Source organism: Crinia signifera, chromosome 2 (genome assembly GCF_055691185.1).
Source record: "Crinia signifera chromosome 2, ASM5569118v1, whole genome shotgun sequence".
Lineage (NCBI taxonomy): Eukaryota > Metazoa > Chordata > Amphibia > Anura > Myobatrachidae > Crinia > Crinia signifera.
In genome coordinates this window covers 256,518,156-256,540,674 of record NC_139218.1, presented here as the reverse complement: position 1 = coordinate 256,540,674, position 22,519 = coordinate 256,518,156, and the positions used below count along the sequence as shown (strand labels likewise).

At 40.6% G+C, this 22,519-nt stretch overlaps 1 protein-coding gene across 13 annotated transcripts in view; it reads right to left on the bottom strand.

The window, feature by feature from the left end:
- Positions 1–22,519, bottom strand: part of DMD (dystrophin) — a 1,973,025-nt gene that overhangs the window by 1,391,292 nt on the left and 559,214 nt on the right. For 12 of the 13 annotated variants that reach the window (XR_014470468.1, XM_083174338.1, XM_083174337.1 and 9 more), the window contains 2 exons: positions 16,182–16,360; positions 3,705–3,839 (listed from right to left, as the gene is read on the bottom strand). Coding sequence is in view for 12 of the 13 variants with exons in the window: in XM_083174338.1 (XP_083030464.1) it covers positions 3,705–3,839; positions 16,182–16,360 (314 nt within the window). In the remaining variant the exon portion in view is untranslated. The remainder of the gene's footprint in view (positions 1–3,704; positions 3,840–16,181; positions 16,361–22,519) is intronic. The other variant, XM_083174341.1, reaches the window with a different exon arrangement.

Below are 22,519 nucleotides of genomic sequence, written 5' to 3'. Positions count from 1 at the left end.
TGCTAAATAAATATGTTAGGGGTGCATAGTTTCTTTTAAATAAAATAATGATAACAATGTTCTCTGGACACATCAACTATGCATGGGCATAACCTATATTGTAAATATCCATATTTGAAAGAACCCTTGATGGCTGGAAATTCTCGGTAAAACGTATTGCTTCTCACCATATGAAATGCAAAACCAGTAGCTAACTGAAATAATTTTTTAGATACTTCAGAATATAAGGAACATAGGCCCCAGTACAAATTTGTTCTCAAAATGGGCAAAACCATGTTCACTGTAGGTGGGGCAGATGTAACATGTATAGAGAGTTAGATTTATGCGAGTTATTTTGTTTCTGTGCCGGGTAAATACTGGCATTATTTTTATGCTGCAATATAGATTTCAGTTTCAACACACCCCACGCAAATTTAACTCTCTCTGCACATGTTACATTTGCCCCACTTGCAGTGCACATGGTTTTGCCCATTTTGAGAACAAATGCAGCTCGTCAAAATCACTGTCAGTGTGTGTAGACTTACCTCTGGTGTTTGTCGAGTCCCTGCTCCCCCCCTGGTATGGGTGGGGCGCCGGGGAGCAGGGACGCTCAGGAGACAGGGTCCGTGGTGCAGGACTCGGCCGCTACGGTCGCCATTTCGGTGACATGCGGAGTGGGAGTAGGTCTGGTGTTGGGTCTAGGCTGTTCAAGGTGTGCTTGGTTCTCTTAGGTGTCTCCTGTGTGGGGACAGCCATGTTGAAGACCAAAGTTGCTTCAATCCCTCTCCAGGGATTCTCTCAGCCAATCCTGTGCATTCTGCCCTTCTAAAAGGGGGCTCGGCCTATGATTCCCTGCCAGTGCTTCAAGTTACCTTCTGGAGTAAGTTTCTCTGACTTTGCATGTGACCTGTGGTTACCCTTGCCTAGCCTGATGTTCCTGTCCAGTGTTCAGAGTGGTTATGCCTTTCCTGTTGGACCAGCCAGGTTGTCGCAGGGGTTCAGCCTTGTCCGTGTCGGGATACAGTGTCTGAGCCGGTCAGTACTTTGCACAGTGTTTCCAAGTCACCAGTTTTCACAGTGTTCTTCAGCATCGTTTCCAAGTCAGCAGTTTGCACAGTGTTCTTCAGTATTGTTTCCAAGTCACCAGTTTGCACAGTGTTCTTCAGCACCGTTTCCAAGTCACCAGTTTTCACAGTGTTCTTCAGAATCCTTTCCAAGTCACCAATTTGCAGTGTTCTTCAGAATTGTTTCCCAGTCATCAGTTATGCACAAGTGTTCTTCAGCATCATTTTTCATCCATGAGTCTTTCACAGTGTTCTTCAACCTTATTTCCATGCTACCAGTTTTCCCAGTATTCTTCAGTATTGTCTCAAGTCATTGTTACCCAGTGTTTGCAGTTTTCTTCAATCTCAGCTTCAAATCACAGGTTGCAAAGTCTTCATAGAGTTCTTCAGTCTCATCTTCTAATCACTTCTTCACAGTATTCTTCAAAATCGTTCTGCAGACCATCATCTCAAGTTGTTACAGTATTTCTTCAGCCTTATCTTCTAAGTCCCAGCATACAAGTCTTCCAGTGTTCTTATCATTGTATTCCTAGTCTTCAAGTCTTCAAGTTATTCTATATTGACTCTATCCTCAGTCTGATAGCCTACATTGATCCAGCTCTAGTTCATGTCCAGTATCCTCCACTGCTAACAGCAACTGTATATGCATGCCCGTTTCTCATACCACTGCAAATATGATCATTGAACTGTACTGCAAGATTCTTTCATTAAACCTTCAAAACCTTATCCTGTTCTCCTCAGTTTCAGTATTCTCTTACATGAGAAGGGACTACATACAGCCGCCAAGTTTTCACCACAATCCCACCACCACTTCCTCAGCTCCTCCTCTCCGGCCAGTTCCACAAAATCCCCTAAGTGTGACAATCATGTGCTGATTTGCACAAAGACCACTTTACTGCACATCCTCAATTTCCTCAAATTTCACTGAGATGGGCAAGTGGAGCTTTTTAGAAGAGCTGCAAGTATTAGGTCCACTTTAACATAAAAATATTGTATTAAATGTGACTTGTCTCAGTTCATGCTGAAGCTAAAAATAATTTTATACATTATGGTTGTGAGTGAAAGTGGAAAGTAATCTAAGCAGTACATTTGCACAATGCATTGCAAATACACATACTGACCTTGTGGATGTCTTTCTGAACACAATTACAGTGAGTACAATGATTTGTGTTTTTTTCATCTCATATTAAGAAAATAAAATCAAACACTAGACTGTAATGCAGTACTTCAGTTTCATATTTCAAGTATTCTGCAGCTTTTTAATGATCAAAGAATGATCCTTGTAGATAACTGTGAATTACTTCACAAGGAATGGCATAATGAAAACAAGTATAGAAACTAAAATATAACATATTTAAAAAGGTTGTAGACAATTGAAAATACATCTGTAGAACCGAATATGTCAGAATAATTACACCAGGTTCACATTCAGCAAGGTAAAGGCTTTTACACAGAGGCATTGAAGAACAATGATAATTAAAACTTTACTAAAGAGCATTAGAAGTGCATTTAGCAACTTTTAGCTTTTATGCTACAAAGAATACTTTGCACATAATGAGATCTTCCATAGAACCCTTTTGTGATCAGCCAACAAGCCACAGTTTTGTGATGCATTGACTATACCTCCCAACTTTTTCCCAAAGGAAAGAGGGATGCCACGGAGTGTGTTTAATGATTATGGCACTCCCACTAGGCCACACCCCATTTGTGACACTGTCCATGTCCCCGCCCCTCTATCCCTGAATAGATTTAGTGGGATGCAGAGCAGTGAAGGGCAGGGGGGACTCCCACCTGAACCCCACCCACATTCAGCTACACTACCTAAAAAAAGGACTGTCCTGCAAAAATCGGGACAGTTGGGAGATATGTTTTGGCTACAAGAATAATCATTGTACAGATGGAGTCAAGTTTATCTATCTGTCTCTTGCCATGAATGGAGCACGTGAGCATCTCGCACTCATGCACTGATGTGTGTCCTATTCTCGGCAAACGTTGCGTGCCGAGATGGAAAGTTTTGGCACGCCAGCAGGATATATAAACCAGACTCCATCTCTATCTACCTGCCCTTTCTTGTACTACACATTTGTGTTGTTGTTTTTTTTCCCAGACTGATAGAACCTTTCCATGGTGAGAAATCCGAGTACCTAACTTTTATTTTAAAAGCTTTGTACAGACATAAGTTTGTTCTGCTTTTGGACAGTTTTACATTTCTACTTTTGAGAAAATCCTCCTAAGATTACATATTTGGACTGTGCAATTTCTCCTGCAGATTATATATTCAACAAACATGCTCTGTACCAAATGTGTTCCCAAAGCTGTGAATCCATAAAGACACTGTTCAGCAAAAGAAAACAAAAACAATTTCACTACAGTATGGTACACTACAAAACACATACAAAAAAGAAAAGTATTTAATATTGTTATAATATATAAATGGATTTACCCCTCCACTGCTGGTAACCCTGCTTAGCGTTAAGCAAGATTAAATGCTAAATTATTATACTGCTCAGTGTGCTTCATTTTGGCATAGCATTAGTGTAAGCTCATAAACACACAAATTTAGCATTCACGCACACACAGCTTAAGTTTCAACAAATGCAACAACATACAGCATGCATAAGCATGTTAAAATTGTTTCCACAGTAAAACATTTTAACAGACCTGTGGGGGGAAGTGCCTCCCTTTTTGGTCAGAGTGCATGACATAAGCAGCTTGCGTGTAGGCATAGCTTTTGTAGCGAGGTTTAGGCGGAGGTGAAGGGGTGTGCACACGACCCTGTGCTACACTGACAGTGATCTGGGAAGAAGAGATGAAAGAACAAAACGTACATATGGGTTGATAAAGGCATCCAGAAAAAAGATTTGGTATTTCTCTATTTTTTTGTAATCCTAAATCCACTAGTAAATCACTCCTGATCCATTAAAACCTTCAAAACTATTTTAGGAAAGGATAGTGTTTTAGATTGTTTATGGGTCACTATTAAAACAGAAATGCAAACACCAGAAATAGTTCTTAAATTAAGTAATTGTAAATAATATGTTCATCACAATGTTTTGATAATGCACTTTTACAGTTTTAGGACAAGACAATCTGTAGATGACCTGCAGTCATGACCCTTTTGCTAGAGGTACATACCTTAAAGCTGAGTACACACTGGGTGATATGTCAACTGGTCAGATGGATCAGAATATTGCACATGTCGCTTAGTGACTGTGTATGCACAATGCAGTATGTGTTCTCCCATGGTCACTTGCGAGGTAACTATGTAACCTTGCACCATCGCTAATGACACCATGCTTGACAAGGATGAACAGAACAGCGATTGTTCCATTTATCATTAACATCATAAATTGTGTACCTAAATTCCAATATGTCAGCTCCTCTGATCAACATATCGACCGGGTACACATCGCTTAAGTGTGAATCCAGCTTTAGATTCAGTTTACTACAAACTATTTTAAACTAGCAAAGGAGTCAAGATCTAAATTGAAACTCAAACTTATGATTAATCCAAAGGAAGCCCTGAGTGATGGATGACAATACAATATTTATACAGCATTACTGAAATAAGTTAATATCTGAAAAGTTTAAAATTTACTACATGACAATTTCTTAGACTGGGGCTTGTGGGAATGCCACACCCAGAAACATGCAGCACGCCACCACGAGGCATGCCCATATCATTTGATATTTAATATTGCGAGACAACTCTTGTATTTTTCCTGTTTTTAAAATATTTGGTAATAATCCAGATTACCAATGGGAGCTGCATACTGTATGTACTTTAATTAATTAGATGGTCACTATATTTTACATTTTTAAACTGCCTTAATCTTTGCGCCTGATTTGTTTCTATTATCCTTGTTTTGTCCCTCTTTGCTCTTTGACTGCCCCAGACAATTCTCCTCCAACTCATCTCTTCGCTCGGCTTCCATTCTGTTTCTAATACTTACCTTCCCCTGTTCTCAGTCATCATAGTATTCATGGCAACCAAAGTGATAGGATGCACGTTGTTCACTTTAGGTTATGCTTGTGATGACTAAATAAAATCAGGTACCACTTATACAATACAACAAGAATGGTTCAATAGGTAAGGTAACAAGACATCTGACATGTATAATGTACTCTTTTTCATTTTAATTTCATGCCCCATCAGAGCAGGTAGACCACTGTTTCATCCACCACAACAGATGGCGATGTGTGCTGCATTGCAGGTTGATTCAGGAGGACAGACACGTTCTGTTTAGTGATATTGCTGATGAACTGAAAATCTCAGTGGACATTGTTCCTGAGCAACTGGGGTACAGTAAAAAGCATTCATGTTGGGTACTGAAGCAATTCACAAAAGTTCACAAACCAATAGGAGGTTATTGTCTCTCATAAACTTGACATGGTACGATGAGGAACAAGTACAGTTCCTGTACCAAGGGAGATACTTTGAATGCTGTAACTTTTGTGACATATTGAGCTGGTTGCAAAGGGCAACTCATCAAAAATGACCTGGTTTGTTGTGAACAAGCATCATATTGCTGCATGATAACACCAGGGCACACAGAGACAACTGCATGCATGAGGTACAGTATTACTGTGCTACCATTGGGAAGTACTGGACCATCCTTCCTACAGTCTTGACATGTCCCTGAGTGATTTCTATCCATTTGGACCATTGAAGTGGAAGGCGATTTGCAACCAATGAAGAAGTTCAGCCAGCCATAATGTCTTGGCTTCTTGCGCTTGACTTATTTCTTCTATGCTGGGATAGATGCCATGGTGTATTATTAGAGCAATTACTTAGAGAAGTATGGGGACTACAGTATGTGAACCAATTCAATACTATTGATTATATATACCTTCTTTATTGAACCACTGTCATGTGTGCACACATACATGTAAAGCAGCTGGGTACTCTTTACCTAGAACGGCGCCCGCGATTGAAATCGCGGGCGTCGGGGGTAAAAATCGCGGTGATCGCGGTCATCGCGGGTAAATCGGGATGGCCGCGATGCCCGCGATGACCGCGATCACCGCGATTTTCCCATAGGAAACAATGTTAAAACGGCAGATTGACCGCGATTTTACTATTAATTGCCTCAATGGACCCGATTTGGGGCCAAATAGGCCAAATTAACCCTTAAATGGCCCCCCAAATTTTTAACGCCACCCCAAGATCCACGCCAACCCGAAGCGTGGCGAGCGCAGCGAGCCCGCGAGGGGCGGCGGTACGTGTCCTCCGACCTTTTCATGCCCTACTATCCACTAGGGCGTGGTGTGAGAATATAATAGTGTGGCGAGCGCAGCGAGCCACCGAGCCCGAAGCGTGGCGAGCGCAGCGAGCCCCGCGAGGGGACGCGGATACCTTCACAGGTAGACGCGTCCCCTCGCGGCCTTCACAGGTGTCCGCGTCGCCATGGACACCTGTGAAGCCCGCGAGGGGACGCGCATACCTGTGAAGGTATCCGCGTCCGCTCGCCACGCTTCGGGCTCGGTGGCTCGCTGCGCTCGCCACACTATTATATTCTCACACCACGCCCTAGTGGATAGTAGGGCATGAAAAGGTCGGAGGACGCGTACCGCCGCCCCTCGCGGGCTCGCTGCGCTCGCCACGCTTCGGGTTGGCGTGGATCGTGGGGTGGCGTTAAAAATTTGGGGGGGCATTTAAGGGTTAATGGGCTCTGTGGCCCATTTAACATTGATTCCTATGGCCAAATCGGGTGGATTGAGCCATTTAACAGCAAAATCGGGTCCATCGCTCCTTTTAACATTGATTCCTATGGGAAAACGGGAGCATCGCGTCGCGGGCATCGCGTCGCGGGCATCGCGGGTACATTTATGTGCGGCCGCGACGCGACCGACACGATTTCCATGTTTAACATGGGTTTCAATGGGAAATCGCGGGCATCGCGTCGGTCGCGTCGCGGCCGCACATAAATGTACCCGCGATGCCCGCGACGGGCGCCGTTCTAGGTAAAGAGTACCAGCAGCTGTTTAAGATCTGATTGTAGCATTTCTCTGACCTGGCAATTAAACCCTGGTTTTCATTAACACATTCAATAATTTCAGATTAAAAGATTTTGATTGAATTCAACAATTTAATGCTTTTAGGGAACTTAGACATATATCAATATCTTCAGCTATTAAGGTGGATGGTGAACCTGATTATAGTACCTATACTTTCATCCATCCCTACATGAAAACAAAATGCCTGAAGTTACATTTCTGTCATACTATTTTGTAGATATCTCTAAATAGATTTCTTTTTTTGTGTCATTATTTTAAAATATATATCTGAATATCTAATAGTACTCAAATTTACCTAACTGTATGGGCAAAAACAGGCATTAAATAACTATAAAACTTCACTGATTACAACAAAAAAGAACAATGCAATATGTCAATTGGCGATCAGTGACAAGTTGAAATTTGGTGGTGGTAAAGCTAAAAAAATGCCCATAGTAGGCAATAATCAAAACTGGAATGCTAAAATAAAGAAAAAATCATTTGTTCACATGATAGTGGAAGTGGTTGGAACTCAAAATCACATTACTTAAAATCAGAGTGTTGTCTTCCAATCTTGTAGCAACTTATTATTTTAATACCTCCAATATCTACCTTTCCCATACACAATCTAGTTTAAGCTCCATTACACTCTTTCAAAGCACTCTTTCCTGCCATTTGTACATCTCCAAACTAATCTCATACTTCCTCTCACCCTTATCTGTTCTTATTATGATTGTCGCTTTGACTCTTACATCTATTTCCAGATAAAAGACTTCTTCTGAGTATAATTCCATATCTTAAATCAGAGTGTACCATTCTACACAAATTTAAAGATACACTGAAAACATTACTGAACACTATAGCATTCCTTTCCTCCGTTAACACGTAACATGCACACTCTATCATTCCTCCTTATCTCTTCCCACTTCACCTCCCAATTTTACCCCCAACCCATCAGGCTGTAAGTAAGCTATTACATTCTCATTGTGTAATGTCTTTGTACTACAAGAACAGTGAATGGCTCTGATACATGCTGTGCACCACTGCCAGGGCAATGAGTTAATAAGTGTTATTGTTAATCAGTAAATAAATTAGTTGCATCATTATTTCACTTTTTGATTTTTTTTTGTTCTCCTGTACTGTTTGTTTGAGCCTTACTATATTGTATTGTTCGATTATATGATTTTTATTTTCCCTGTGTAGGATAAAGTTTAAAACAATAAAGACAGGTTGTTAAAAATACCCCTTGTAGGTTATTTTATTATAATAGCTGCATGATACTGTGGGGGCAGGTTAGAGATATTGCAAAGGTTTTAATCTTCCAAAAATTAAAATAAAAATCGCTATTTTCCAGAATGATTAGGGCTTATGTAATGGGAATAAAAGTCATCATTGCATGTTACAGCTTAATGCGTCAATATGTGATGCCATTAAATGTCAGGTTTTAACTTACTGACTTATCAAACCTACAGGGTTTTAATTTCAATTTACTCCTGCATGGCTTAAACTGGTAAAAAAAATATCTAAACAAAAGAAAAAATAAATTAACTTGTGTAGATACACCAAGTGTATTATCTAATGGGCCCTACTCACGGAGAGATATTCAGCCACTTTCTGAGCGATTTTACATAATCGCTCAGAAAGTGGCTTACTATCGCTGTGTGTGTGTCCCACACTCAGCTCAGATGCGCGGCCCCGTGCGACCCCGATACATAATAGTCCTGACTATTATTATCGCTCAGAAGGCCCACACATTTCTGCTTGTGTGGTGGCCTCTGAGCGATCAGCCGCCCGAGTCCTGCCCGGCAGCTGTCATTCAGCCGCCATGAGCTCAGACGCCGGAGCGCATGGCGTGGGAGCAGCATTTAACTTCAGTGATGGTGCGGTGGTGAGCACCCTGGCCCGAGTCCGTCCCCCCCCCCCGGCATTGGCAGCACGGCAGGCACCCCAGCGGCTAAGAGGAGGGAGCAGGAAGAGCGCTCCCCGGGCAATGCACAGGACATGGAGCGGGAGGAAGCGCTGCTGCGGTACATCTCTGATACGGGGCATCAGCTGTGTGGCGAACAGAGCCGGCTCCTACCTGCAGGTGAGTGCACGGAGGGGGAGTGGGAGCAGCGTGGAGAGCACCACCAGTACCGCCCGGCACTGGCAGCACTCCACCTCGGCGCCCCAGCGGCCGAGTGAACACTGTCAGGAAGGGAGCAAGGGCAGTGATGGTGCAGCGCTATGTACTGTATGTGCTGGGGTGCAGCGCTATGTATGCGCTGGGGTGCAGCGCTATGTATGCGCTGGGGTGCAGCGCTATGTATGCGCTGGGGTGCAGCGCTATGTATGCGCTGGGGTGCAGCGCTATGTATGCGCTGGGGTGCAGCGCTATGTATGCGCTGGGGTGCAGCGCTATGTATGCGCTGGGGTGCAGCGCTATGTATGCGCTGGGGTGCAGCGCTATGTATGCGCTGGGGTGCAGCGCTATGTATGCGCTGGGGTGCAGCGCTATGTATGCGCTGGGGTGCAGCGCTGGGTATGTGCTGGGGTGACAGTCGTGACAGATTTGAAATCTCCCGTGCTGAATCTCCCATTATGTATCTCTGATACAAATCTCTCTGTATGTGGCTCATTGTCTGAAATGAGCCACACGAGTGAAATCTCTTGTGCTGAATCTCCCGTTATGTATCTCTGGCACACATCTCTGCGTATGTAGGGCCCTTAAATCCCTTACTATTGTGTCTTAGAAACAGGAAGTAATTGAAAGATAGAGCAGGTGGTCAGTCTTCAAAGCATTCCATAATGAAAGCGATATTACCATTGATAAATAAATGGTGACTAAAATAACATACTGTCAATGTAACTATGGAATCATGAAAAATGAAAATCAAATGTGTTCAATGTTCAGCAAATCAAGGAGACAAAAGTGATGTCATTAGACAGTAAAGATAGATAGTCTAAACGCTAAACAGTGTCCTTTTTTAATATTGGCAAACTAATAATTAATTTCATTGTGTATGCTTCTATGCTGTTTGTGTTATATATTTGATATCTTATTGTAAAAAAGCTTCAGTTTTAAAACATGTAATACAATAAAAGTTCATTTCAGATAGTAAAAGTGTCATTGGTAAGGAAAATATATTTTAAATAGAAGGTTGGTTTCCCCAAGTTTTACATTGTGTATTGAATTGTACACATAGCAAATTAATTTGAATTACAGGGGGAAATTTACTAAGATGGTAATAAGACTTCACATATGATGTTGCTATGGGCAACCAATCAGATCCTGTTTAATATCTTCTAGAGCAGGGCTGGGCAACACCGGCCCTCCAGATGTTAATGAACTACACATCCCAGGATGCTTTGCATTAGTTTTGCTATGTGGCCATGCTGAAACTGATGCAAGGCATGCTGGGATGTGTAGTTCATCAACATCTGGAGGGCCGGTGTTGCCCAGCCCTGTTCCAGAGGATGCTAAATAAATAAGTAGATTCTGATTAGTTGCCCATAGCAACATCACATGTGAAGTCTTATTCCTGTAAATTCCCCCCACTGTCTGTTAGTTCTATGCAAGTGACAATTTACACACACAGAACAAATACTTATTTACTGTATGTACATAGTTATCATGACTATAACTATTACATGTTGTCTTGTGAGTAAATAACATTCAGGATAACAATTCAACAAATCTGTTTCTTATGTTAACAGAAAAAAACTATTGTGGAAAGTTAGGCATTTTTACTAAACTGGTCCGTCTTCAACAAATATATTTTTGTACTACTTATAATCTGAACTGTTCTGCTTGGCTGTAAGATTATTGTGCAGCTACAGTATAATGAGTCAATATAATAAGTCATAATGAGTCAGCCAATGAATGGCCAGATTTTTGCAAACTAGTCTTTCCTTCTCTACAAAAGTAGCTGCAGACCAAGCTTTATGGGGTTATGTGGTTTTCAGATGTTGATTAAACTCAAGTGCAAAGCACACTTTAAGTGCATGGTTTTATATAACCATTCTGATTTTATATAATATGCATTCAAAAATCCTTTTTATTGTTTTAATTAAAAAAGTTATGTTGTTCAGAAAAGCTTCATAGCTGAAACTGTAGCTATATAGTATAGCTATTTTGCATGTCTGAACAGGTATAATGCCGCTATAAATAGACACGCAAGCCAGTGGCAAACGCAGAATTTTTAGAGGGGGTTTCCAAATGTAACCCAAAATCTCTCACTCTGCAGCGCATTGGAGTAAGTACTCGAGTCTGGGGGAGTGTTAACAGCCCCGAAAATTGGTATTTTTATACACTAAATACTGAACAGAATACAGGCTTGATATTTAACAGTACAGATGGTCTATAGTACAGGCTCTTTCAAACATTTAAATAAGCTAAGTGGTCAGAAAAAGGAAAAACATATAATAAATAAATACACATTAGAACCTGTACTGCACATTCTAATCGCACCAATTCATTGTAAGGCTCCTGTCTCTTCCTCCTGGCAGCTACTCTCTGGTCCATTGCAATGTTTGAGGAATCAGATCCACACATACAGTAAATGTGTTAGAAGAAGCTGGTACACTGGGTATGTGCAGCTGCCCTGCTCTGTCCCTTACACTGCATGATGTGGTGGCATTTCTACTGATCATACTATATACCAGCTATTGTTGTCATAATTTAAGGCACTTGCCAAGAGGAGGGGGTTTACGGGCAACCAGAAACCACCCTGTGTTTGCCTATGCAAGCTCAACATAAATGAGCTCCAACTTCCAGCAGCAGGACTTCCACAAATCGGGATGCGGTCATTTGGTCTACAGCGTTATGGTCAACAGTAATTAGGTCTACACCATTAGGTCGACAAAGGAAAAGGTCAACATGGGTCTAGATTGACATGGGAAAAGGTTGACATGGTTGTAGGACGAAAGGTCAATAGTTCGACAGGTCGTTAGTTCGACAGGTCATTAGTTCGACATTGTCTAGGTCGACAAGGAGTTTTTCACAGTTTTTTCAGCCAACATGTGCCGACAGGAGGCATTTCATGCCATAACATCCACTAGGGTGTTGCGGGAGAATAAAATAGTGTGCCGAGTATAGCGAGGCACCGTGTCCGACACATTGCGAGCGCAGCGAGCATTGCAAGGGGATGTGGTGCGCTTTAAACTGTCCATGTAGACTGTGTTGACATTCAGGTAAAAAAAGTGAAAAACCGGATGTCAACCTTTTGACTGTCGACCTAGACAATGTCGAACTAATGACCTGTCGAACTAACGACCTGTCGAACTAATGACCTAGAACCACGTCGACCTAGACCTATGTCAACCTTTTCCCATGTCGACCTAATAACTGTCAACCAAAATGCTGTAGACCAAATTATCCCAACCCTACAAATCTGTCAGCTGCTGTGTAAGTAGAGACCACACACAGACACCTCCTCCTATAATCTGGCCCTAGGGGTTTAACTAGGGTTTAACTAGGGGTTTAACTAGTTAGTAACAAAATAAGTATTACTGCCAAATTTAAAGTTCTGTCTCTGTGATAAACTAAGTACTGCAACCTTAACAAACAAATAATAGTACTGCTCACATATAAATAAAATAATGAGTTGTGAACCTGTATAATGTATATGCACTCCCTGTGCAATACCAGTGTCCCTGGTATTGAATGATACATTTATATCCACACCTTAATAATAATAAATATTTTGGAATAAATGCAGTGTCTCTTCCAAATACCTACTCAATACCCTCTTCTCCTGTTCCATATAATCCATATAGAAGTTTTAAAATATGAGAGAAAGAGTGAGTAGCCTACATGGAACACCTGATCAAAATTAGTTAACGTCTAGTAAAGAGTCAAAAGAGGAAGACATACTGTACAATAAAAACGCAATTAAGTAAATCAACATTCTTAAAGTGATACAATAAGGCACACTAAGGATGGAATATATCAAGGGTTAAAATATGATTTAACCTCTGAAAACTGCCTTTAAGGGGGGCTTGGCTGTGTATTTGGACTCTTGAGTCATAAACCTAGAAGTATTTTGATCACGAGACAGATCTAAATAAGATGGATAGCCGGTAAATATACCTGCATACCAGCAATAAAAATGCCAAAGTGCAGGTGAACACGGAGAGGATGTATCACAATGCATCTGCAGCTTAGTGGGCTATTCTGCGTAGAAAAAGTGCATTGCATCGCATAGCGTCTATAGTGCTGTGTGATGCGATGTCCATATTAAGTGCACAGGAGTGCTTATACAATTAAATATTGCATTGGATCGCATGGCACCAAATGCGATGCGATATTGAATTGTACAAGCACCCATTTGATGAGATATGATGGGTGCTTACTATGAGATCACCTATGGCATTGTTTTGCATCACCCCCAGTATCCACGCCACCCTGAAGCGTGGCGAGCCCCTCGAGGGGTGGTGGAACGCGTTCTCCGACCTTTTTGTAACCCCACTATCCACGTCGGGGTCATGTCGATTTAATATAGTGTGGCGAGCGTAGCGAGCCACCGAGCTCAAAGCGTGGCGAGCGCAGCGAGCCCCGCAAGAGGCCGCGGAATACATGTAAAGTAATCCGCGTCAATCTTCCTTTGGGAGCAGCTTCAGCTTATCTGCAGCCAAACTTTTACTCCATATAAATTCTTGCAAATACGACTCTAAATGGTGACATGCTGTTTCCCGTTGCCGCTTGTTCTGCCATTTGCAGGAGCCCCATAAGCGTTTAATGGTTTGCGTGTGCACACCAGTATCGGGGTCTACAAAGTTGTATTTGTGATTAACCCTGGCAGATGATATCCTGCCTGCTCCAATTCTTCTGTGCTGTATGCCCACCAGCAGTCACTGTAAATGGTTGTGCCATGCTCAGTGTTCTCATGTATGGCGGACATAAGAGTGGCAGCGTCACGTTTGGGCACAACAGTAATAAAGCACTGTCCAGTTTAACGTGAGATGCCTCCGAAAACCCATTTCTGAGGTAAAACACGGCCCACATTACTTTTTCTTTTGACAAAAAGGCTTTTGTCAACTTCCACTATCTGGCCCGGTCCACCAATACGGCGCTGCAGCTGTCCCATCAGGTCCATGGTACAGGCCTCCCGCATCCAGCCATTGTACAGGATAACTGTTTTATTGGACATTTGGAGCTCCCGCTGACAATATTCTATTGACGTCAGCTGCTCTGCCCACGAGTAAATAAATCTGATCAGAATCAGAAATGATAACCGGTACCCAGGGAAAAAGTGGGCCGCTCTTAAGCTCACCTTTTGCCGGCATGCTTTTATATGGCACCGCCATATACACTCCTTAACCGTCAACGCATGGGGTGCCCATTGGTGCAAGTAGCCATCACTGGCAGCAGGTGATGGTCCTGAAAAAATTTGACAGCATCCTCCTCTGTCTGAGGCAGCGTAAATTAGCTAATTGATGCAGCCATCTCAATAACTTTTAAAAAATCACAGTAAATCACTGGAAAACACCAGCAGCTCTGAGGTACACTTAGAATGATTTCTGACAAGATCTAACAGGGGACGGGAATGACAGGTAGCGGGAAGGGTAAAATCACATCACATCGCATGCTACTATAACATAATGGGATGCAATTTCACTACATAATCGTACGTAACAAAAATGTGCGCCGTGATAATACACAAGTACCTACTTGACACATCTGCATTAATAGCTACAGTATTATAGCAGGAGTAGTATTAAAACTATGAAAACAATGGCTGACATACTATCACTGATCCTTAGGGGGCGTACACATGGGGCAACTGTGCCTTATAGGGCGTACATATGGGGCAACTGTGCTGAGTGATCTGAGCGATGTTAGATCGCTCAAATCGCTCAGCAAGATCACTTAGCACACAGTGCTGCACAGCATTGTATCACTATGTGTGCTGAGCGATCTGTCAGGGCCAATGTTCTTCGATAGGAACACTAGCCCTGACTGGCAATCTGACTAGGTTTATCCTGCATGCGGCATCTTAATCGCCCAGCGATAGTGACGTTCAGGACAGCGCATCACTATTGCTTTCGCTATGGCCCCTACACACGAAGCAATGTAAGGTCATTTTCTATGCATTCTAGCAAGATCGCTTAGAAAATGGGCTGAAATTGCCCAGTGTAGGCCCCAGTAGGCTATCTAGACACTAGCCCTGGTAAGCTGGCAGTGCAGCAGCTTATCAGCAATTCCTTAGGCATACGAAGCAAAATCCTATTTCATGAGAAACAATATTTCAAATGCATGTAGCCATAGGGATCATTGTGACATAACCAATGCAGATCCACCCCCACCCCACCCCATAAAATGTAACAGCTGCATAATAGGGGCAGTACAGATGGTGTAATGGTTAGCATTACTGGTTCACAGTGCTGAGGTCATGGGTTCTATGGCTCTTACTGTGTGGAGTTTGTATATTCTCCCCGTACTCGCGTGGATTTCCTCCGGGTACTACGGTTTCCTCCCACAATCCAAAAATTTACTGATAGGTTATTTGGCTCCTAACAAAATTAACCCTAGTGTGTGTGTGTGTGTGTGTGTGTGTACATGTAATAAGGAATATAGATTGTAAGCTCCACTGAGGCAGGGACTGATGTGAATGTTCAAATATTCTCTGTAAAGCGCTGCGGAATATGTGTGTGCTATATAAGAAACTGTTAATAAATAATTAATTAATAATATGGGTAAGGTGAAATCAGGAGATTCCTAGACTCTTCAGGGAGCCAGGGAGATTGCTACTATTTCAGGGAGTCTCCTGCAGAATGCATGAAAGGTGTATTCGTTTAAAATCACTTATCCTGCAGATGTCTGACAGCAGCAAATATATATTTCTAATGTCACTTCCCTTTTATTGAACAGAACCTAGTGAGTTAACCTCAATTTGGACTACAATTTATAAAGAAAAATATAGGAAAAAGCAAATGAAAGCTTAGTTGACAGCTACATTTTCAGATGTTAAAAAGAAGTAAGTGTTCATATTTCTTTTTACCAGGTACAGCTGCTTTGGACATTTAAAGCAAAGTAAACATACAGCAAAGTGGCACCACGTAGTTAGGCTTTCATCCACAACCGAATCAATATGTTTTTCAGAAATGTGCCACAACACTCTGTTACCTTTTAAGAATACTAAATAAATAAAACCAGCATACTTGCTGAGAGAAATGTCGCTGATCGAAATGTCGGATATGCTCTTCTGGAGTGAGGATTTGGCGTGGCAAGTTGTCCAACTCTCGAATAGATTCCATGGATACTTTTTGTGGTAGGACTTGGAAGAGTGAGGTAACATACATTAAAATGGACTTCTTGTCAGGATGAGCTGTTGCAATATCTGGGAGGAAACAAAACATAGGTGTATATCATTCACTGTAAATTATGCACATTAAATGTAACTAAAATCAGCTTCCAACCATGCAGGCAGACTAATGAGCAGACGCTCGGCCTTTCCAGCACCCTCCTGGGACTAATTAGAGCTCTATAATCATCTATAAACTTTTTTTTGGAGCTGTAGCATACCAATGAGTAAAATCTCATCCTCAAAATTGTAATGATTTCACATTTAAACACATTTCACACCATTCTACTCTTTATTGTGCTATGTACAGACATAACTCAGAATTTATTACACCTCTGCAATCACAGTGAACAAAACTGTAGTTCAGCTTTTATGCAGTGTTTGGTTTTGCATAATTGATTGGACGTTTTACTAAAAATATTTCAAGTTATACATATATTGTTAACACTTTAGGTGAACACTGACATGATCAAAAGAAAAATCAGATGGCCACAGTAGTAAGGAGGTGTACTACATAATAAAAGACAGTGGGCCAGATGCACTAAAGGCCTTATTCTAGTTCACTCTTTCTGACAAAATCCTTCTTAGATGGACAAAACCATGTGCACTGCAGGTGGGGCAGATGTAACATGTGCAGAGACAATTATATTTCCAGCTTTTCTGGGTATACCTTTATACATTTTTGTTATATTGTATGTGCACACTTATACTGTTTGTGTTTTGTTTTAAATGAAAAATAAAAGTTGAGTGTAAATAAAGGCCACCAAGCAACCCCCCACTAAATAATATTATTTATGGCATCTATTTTATTTTCCTGGACAATGCTGGCTTTTTAATAGCATGTTGGATTTTTTTTATATTATATGACTTTTTAGTCACCCATTCCAAAAATAAACCCATAATATGTTGGATGTCATTTATGAAATAGAGACATGTAATAATCACAATGGGGCAGATGTATTAAGCCTTAACAAGAGATAAATGCAAGGGTGATAAGGAGAGCTAAATGACCAACCAATCAGCTCCTTACTGACTTTTTTCAAACTCCGCCTGTAACATAGCAGTAAGGAGGTGATTGGCTGGACGTTTATCTCTCCTTATCACACTTGCCTTTATCTCTTGTTAAAGCTTAATACATCTGCCCTAATGGGTGGCTTGTGCATACTGCAAATGATGCATCTATGTTCAAATTCCTAACATTGTAGAATAACAATATAATTGTACATTAAAATAGGCTATATTCAAATTATAGGATAAGCCCTCACAACTGCCACCTCAGAGCTGGCTTCTGTCTTTATACCTGCTCAGTAAACTATCAGGCTGTGTAACTTTTCCATCATCTGTCAATTATCTTACGCCATGGCAAAGTGGTTCACTAACAGGATATGTATATGTTAGTCTCTCAGAAAATGGGCCCCACATGAAAATTGCTACATACAGTAAGTGGCATGGATATTGTCTCTGGGTTGCCTACAATATGAGTTTCAGAAGTCTCTACATAGAAAATTTGGTTTTAATAAAGATATGTAGTCACTGTAAAATAGAATAGTACAAAAACAGCATTTAAGAGCAATTCTATAACCATAGTCATTGCCCGATAAATAGCCAGTGTCATACTGCTATCCTTCTTAAAGCAATGTTCTGTCCATTATTACATTAGTGTCAATACTGCACGTCATTTATCAAACAAATGTTATTAGCATACAGTGAATTTAGACTTGATGGAGATCAATCACCAAATTTCCCTAGGCATTATACTAACTCAAATAAGAAAATAAGGTTAAAACATTGACAAATGAGGTAAGCCAACTTAGTTATTCACTTAGTTACACTCACATCCAAAATTAGATGTCTGCAGATATAACAATTGCCAAAATGTAAAACCTTGGAGTTCAAGACTCAAATATTGAGACAGTTTAAGTAGTTCATTAGAACTAATCAAATCAAACTGTATCCTAGTAAATATTTATGTTGTCATAAAATAGCAATAAAAGAATATACTATATCTAATAAAGCAATAACAGAAAAGCACAGCAAACCTATAATGATGACACACATTAAAGAAAGAACTTTGGCAAAAATACTTAGGTAACTGTGCTATAACATATTCACAAGTGATCAATCAAACCTTTTCATAATAATGTGCATTCCCCAAATAAATAAAAAATCATTATGATAATAGTATGTAGATATAATTGCAAAACACATGCAGGACCAGCTCTTGCATTAGGTAAACCTGAGCACCAATGGTTAATATGCCTATATGAGAATGGAACTGGACAATTTTGCCCAGGCATGACAATGGTCTTTTTTATCCCAACAACTTTCTCCACCGGTCCCTGATTAAACAAACCACATCACCATCAGAAACCTCATCATCAACTTCCTCCTCAGCGCCAGATACACCGATATCCTAATCATCCTGGTGCACTTCTACAGTGACAGCCTCAATCTCAATGACAACAACTGGACATGTGGTGCTCCTCTCAGCAGTTGCAAAGGGCTTGCAAATGGTGGAAGGAGACTCCGCTTTCTGTACAGTGTGGGAAGGTCAGGCCTAGACATTGAAACTATGGATACACTTGGACTTTCCTTTGGGATTTGTGATATCTGTGCTTTAACCAGTTTTATTTTTTTATTTTTCCAGAGGGGTGAGGGCTTCCACCTTCATGAGAAGCTGAACCACCAGTCATGAAAATAGGCCAAGGCCATAGCCTTTCCTTGCCATTTTGTTTTGTAAATGGATCATGAAGTTCGGGAGGCTCAGATCTTAGGGATTCAAACCCGCTCGTTCCTACTGAAAATCATAAAATGTGTGGATAAACCAAAATGAATCCTGTTTATCACCGCATAATTGAACCTAAGGATGGTGGCATAACCATAGCCCCGCAGACCCCACTGTCGCGGGGAGGCACAGTGTAAGTGCAGGTGCCGGGGGTCTTCAGGGCTATTGTTATGCCACTGTACTGCAGACAGGACCCGCAGATTTACCTGTCAAAGCAGCGGTCCTGGCTCCCCTTCTGCCCTGGCTTCTGCTGAAATGAAAATGGATCATCATAAAATGTCCAGCCCCATACAGCAGACAGTTCTCAGAAACTGGGTGCGCGATTTTGATAGTTACACCACTACATTTTTCAGTTGAGACAGTATTCTCATATAGTCAAAGCATAAAGATCGTGTAAGGAGGAAGGGATTTTAATATAATAACCTGAGAATGAAGTAAACAAAGAAATTGAGCTCATTGTAGCTGGAATAAATGTGGATGGTTTGGTGATTTACAGCATCATCACCAGCAAAATGTGGTATTTTCAGCTCTAGTTGCCCAACACATACTGTAGTCCAGAGTAAGAGGGGAGATGAAAGAAAACAATAAAGGGGAGGGGGCAGTTCTTTATAATATGACATTATCAGCATATCTTAAATGGACTCACACAGTACTTCAGAGGGATGAGGAGACCTGCAGTTGGCTCCTTATGGCTGTCCTTAAGAGCAGGTATGCAAATATTCTATAGTTTTGTTCAATAAAGTGAATAAAGCTTATGTACTTTTATTGAATAAGTATTGCATATCATTTGCTTATTCCTGGATTTTAAGATATAGCATTTTATTATTCTCTCCTATAGTCAATGGCTATAATAATGTCAATCACACAGGGGCAGATTTATTAACCTCAGTGATGTGATAAAGTGGCTGCTATTTAATAAGTGGCCAATCAGCCTCTATCTGTCAAGTTCCAGGCTGGGTTTGAAAAAAGACAGGAGCTGATTGGCCAGTGATAAAGTACTAACCACATTATCACTTCAACAAACTTAATAAATCTTCCTCACAGTTTAGCAGTCGTTATAAAACTTGACTTAACCAAGACCATTAGCAATTTAAATCTTTAAAACACCTAGGTGCAGGAAGTATTAATCATATTATATTTTGTGACCTGTTCCATCTAATAATGAACTCAGAAAGGATATTTTGTGATAAATCCTTCACTTTTCTTTAAGTACTAAAAACCATTAGCAACAGGGTCTAATGGCAAGTTCAGTGGTCTGAAGGTATGTATGATGAAACAATTACAACAGATTACCCTAATACAGTAGGTCACTGTAAGTAATTACAATACCAAACATTGAGTGACTAAAGTCTTTTACGGCATTTTAGAACCATGATCCACTGCTTTATATTCACAATAAATATATAGAATGTGTTCTCATGTTGTATGTTTCTTCTTTCTGTATTGTACATGAGAATACCTCTAATCAACCATACTGACTTGAACTGGGAGATTCATAACTTTAAAAAAACAATAAGGAATTAGATGATTCAGCCTTTTGAGATTGTCCTTTTTTTTATAAAGAAGAGTGAACGCATAGTGCTCTAAGAGGCTATAAAAGATGCCTGAAGGTTTTGGAATGAAGCAGAAAAATTCTCTGATGAACGTTGAAAAAGAAAGCAAAATCACCACTTAACCAGACTGCAGTGGAAAAAGAAAATATAGTACTATCATGTTAGATACAGGAAATTCTAACACCTTGGAGAAAGATTTAAAATTTCCTTGGGATTTCTTCTTAGGTAAGAACTACAAAACAGACAATGTCTTTAATATTTGTCTGAATGAGAATGTAGGCATGTCTGTGACACAATAAATGGAGTGTGTTTCCTTGGACAAGAAAACTATGACTATGACAAAATGACATTTATAATCACAGTAAGGAATTCAGGTAAGAGTTGTCATCCCCTTTATTGTTATTTATATTCCAAACAATGGGGTTGATTCAGAGTTTGACACTATAGAACAGCCACTGCATCTTTGTATGGGAGAGGTAGGAACAGATTATTAATGGGGCAGATGGAGCTGCAGCTCCAGGCGGCCTCATAAAAATAGGCTCATCATCATGACCGAACGATGATCACAAGACCGACAGCAGCTGGCCACGGATTTAGCCATAAATAATAAATAAGTAACTTTGCAATTCTATTTTACTCATTTATGCAATTTTGGTAGTTCTATATTTTAGGTAGACATTGGGGCGTATAGTGTATGGGTTCTACATGTCTACATGGCATCGGTCTCACCTCCTCCACTGTTCATAATAGGCCCTTGGATAATTCCAGCTCCAGGCCCATTGGGCCCTTAATCTGGTCCTGAGGAGAGGAGCACAAGTTCTATTGCCACAAGGGGTTGTGGATACAGGAGGGGGCTGCACAGGTTATTATTAGTGTTATTATTACTACTACTACTACTATGTTATAAAAGTAACTGAAGCAGTAGTCAACTGTTTGATTTTTTAGCAGTGGCGCTATTGAATGATTACATTTTACTGCAGCATGTTTATGATGAGGGTATGTGCATGTGTGGGCGGTTTGGTAAACTCCAACAACCATGGTGTGCCCGTCCTTCTCCTTCCCCTAACCAAACATGAGTTACTATCATTAACATTAACATAATGAAGGACATGTTTGTTTGGCATTTGAGCAGTACACCAGTCTATGAAATCATGAGTGAACTAAAGAACAAGCCTCTGAGAGTTAAAGTAGGGCCTTGTACAGGTTGAGTATCCCTTATTTAAATATCTAAATTATTACGAAAACCATAGTTTCCAAAATGTACTTTTTTTTTTTTTTGCTTAAAACCTTCTGGGTACACCTGTAACTGTCACTACTGGGGAAATGATATGTAACTGGCACTACTGGGGAAATGATATGTAACTGGCACTACTGGGGAAATGATATGTAACTGGCACTAAATATGTGCAAGGACATGATTGCTTGGCATTAAAATTCAATGTCTGAGATAGTACACAAACTTTGTTTTATATTTTAAAACTTTGTTCATGCACAAATAAAATACTGTATAATTGTGTGTATTTTATGTGTTTGATGTGTTTATACAAACTAAAGGCAAGATACCTCACTCAGATATTAAAACATTCCAAAATACGGAATGATTCGTTTTCCAAAATGTGTCTGGTCCCGAGTAGATTGGATAGGGGATACTCAACCTGTATTTCCATATGGCTGTCAATTTTAGAGTAAAAGAAAAACAAAATCACCCTCTTACTGTATTGTACTGTACGTATTTCCTTGCATCATATTAAAATAATTGGACAATAACCCAAACACACACATGCTGATCATTGATGTTATGTACTAGCTGCTCAAAAATTGCACCATGATGGGGGTTTTATGCTAATACTTATACAG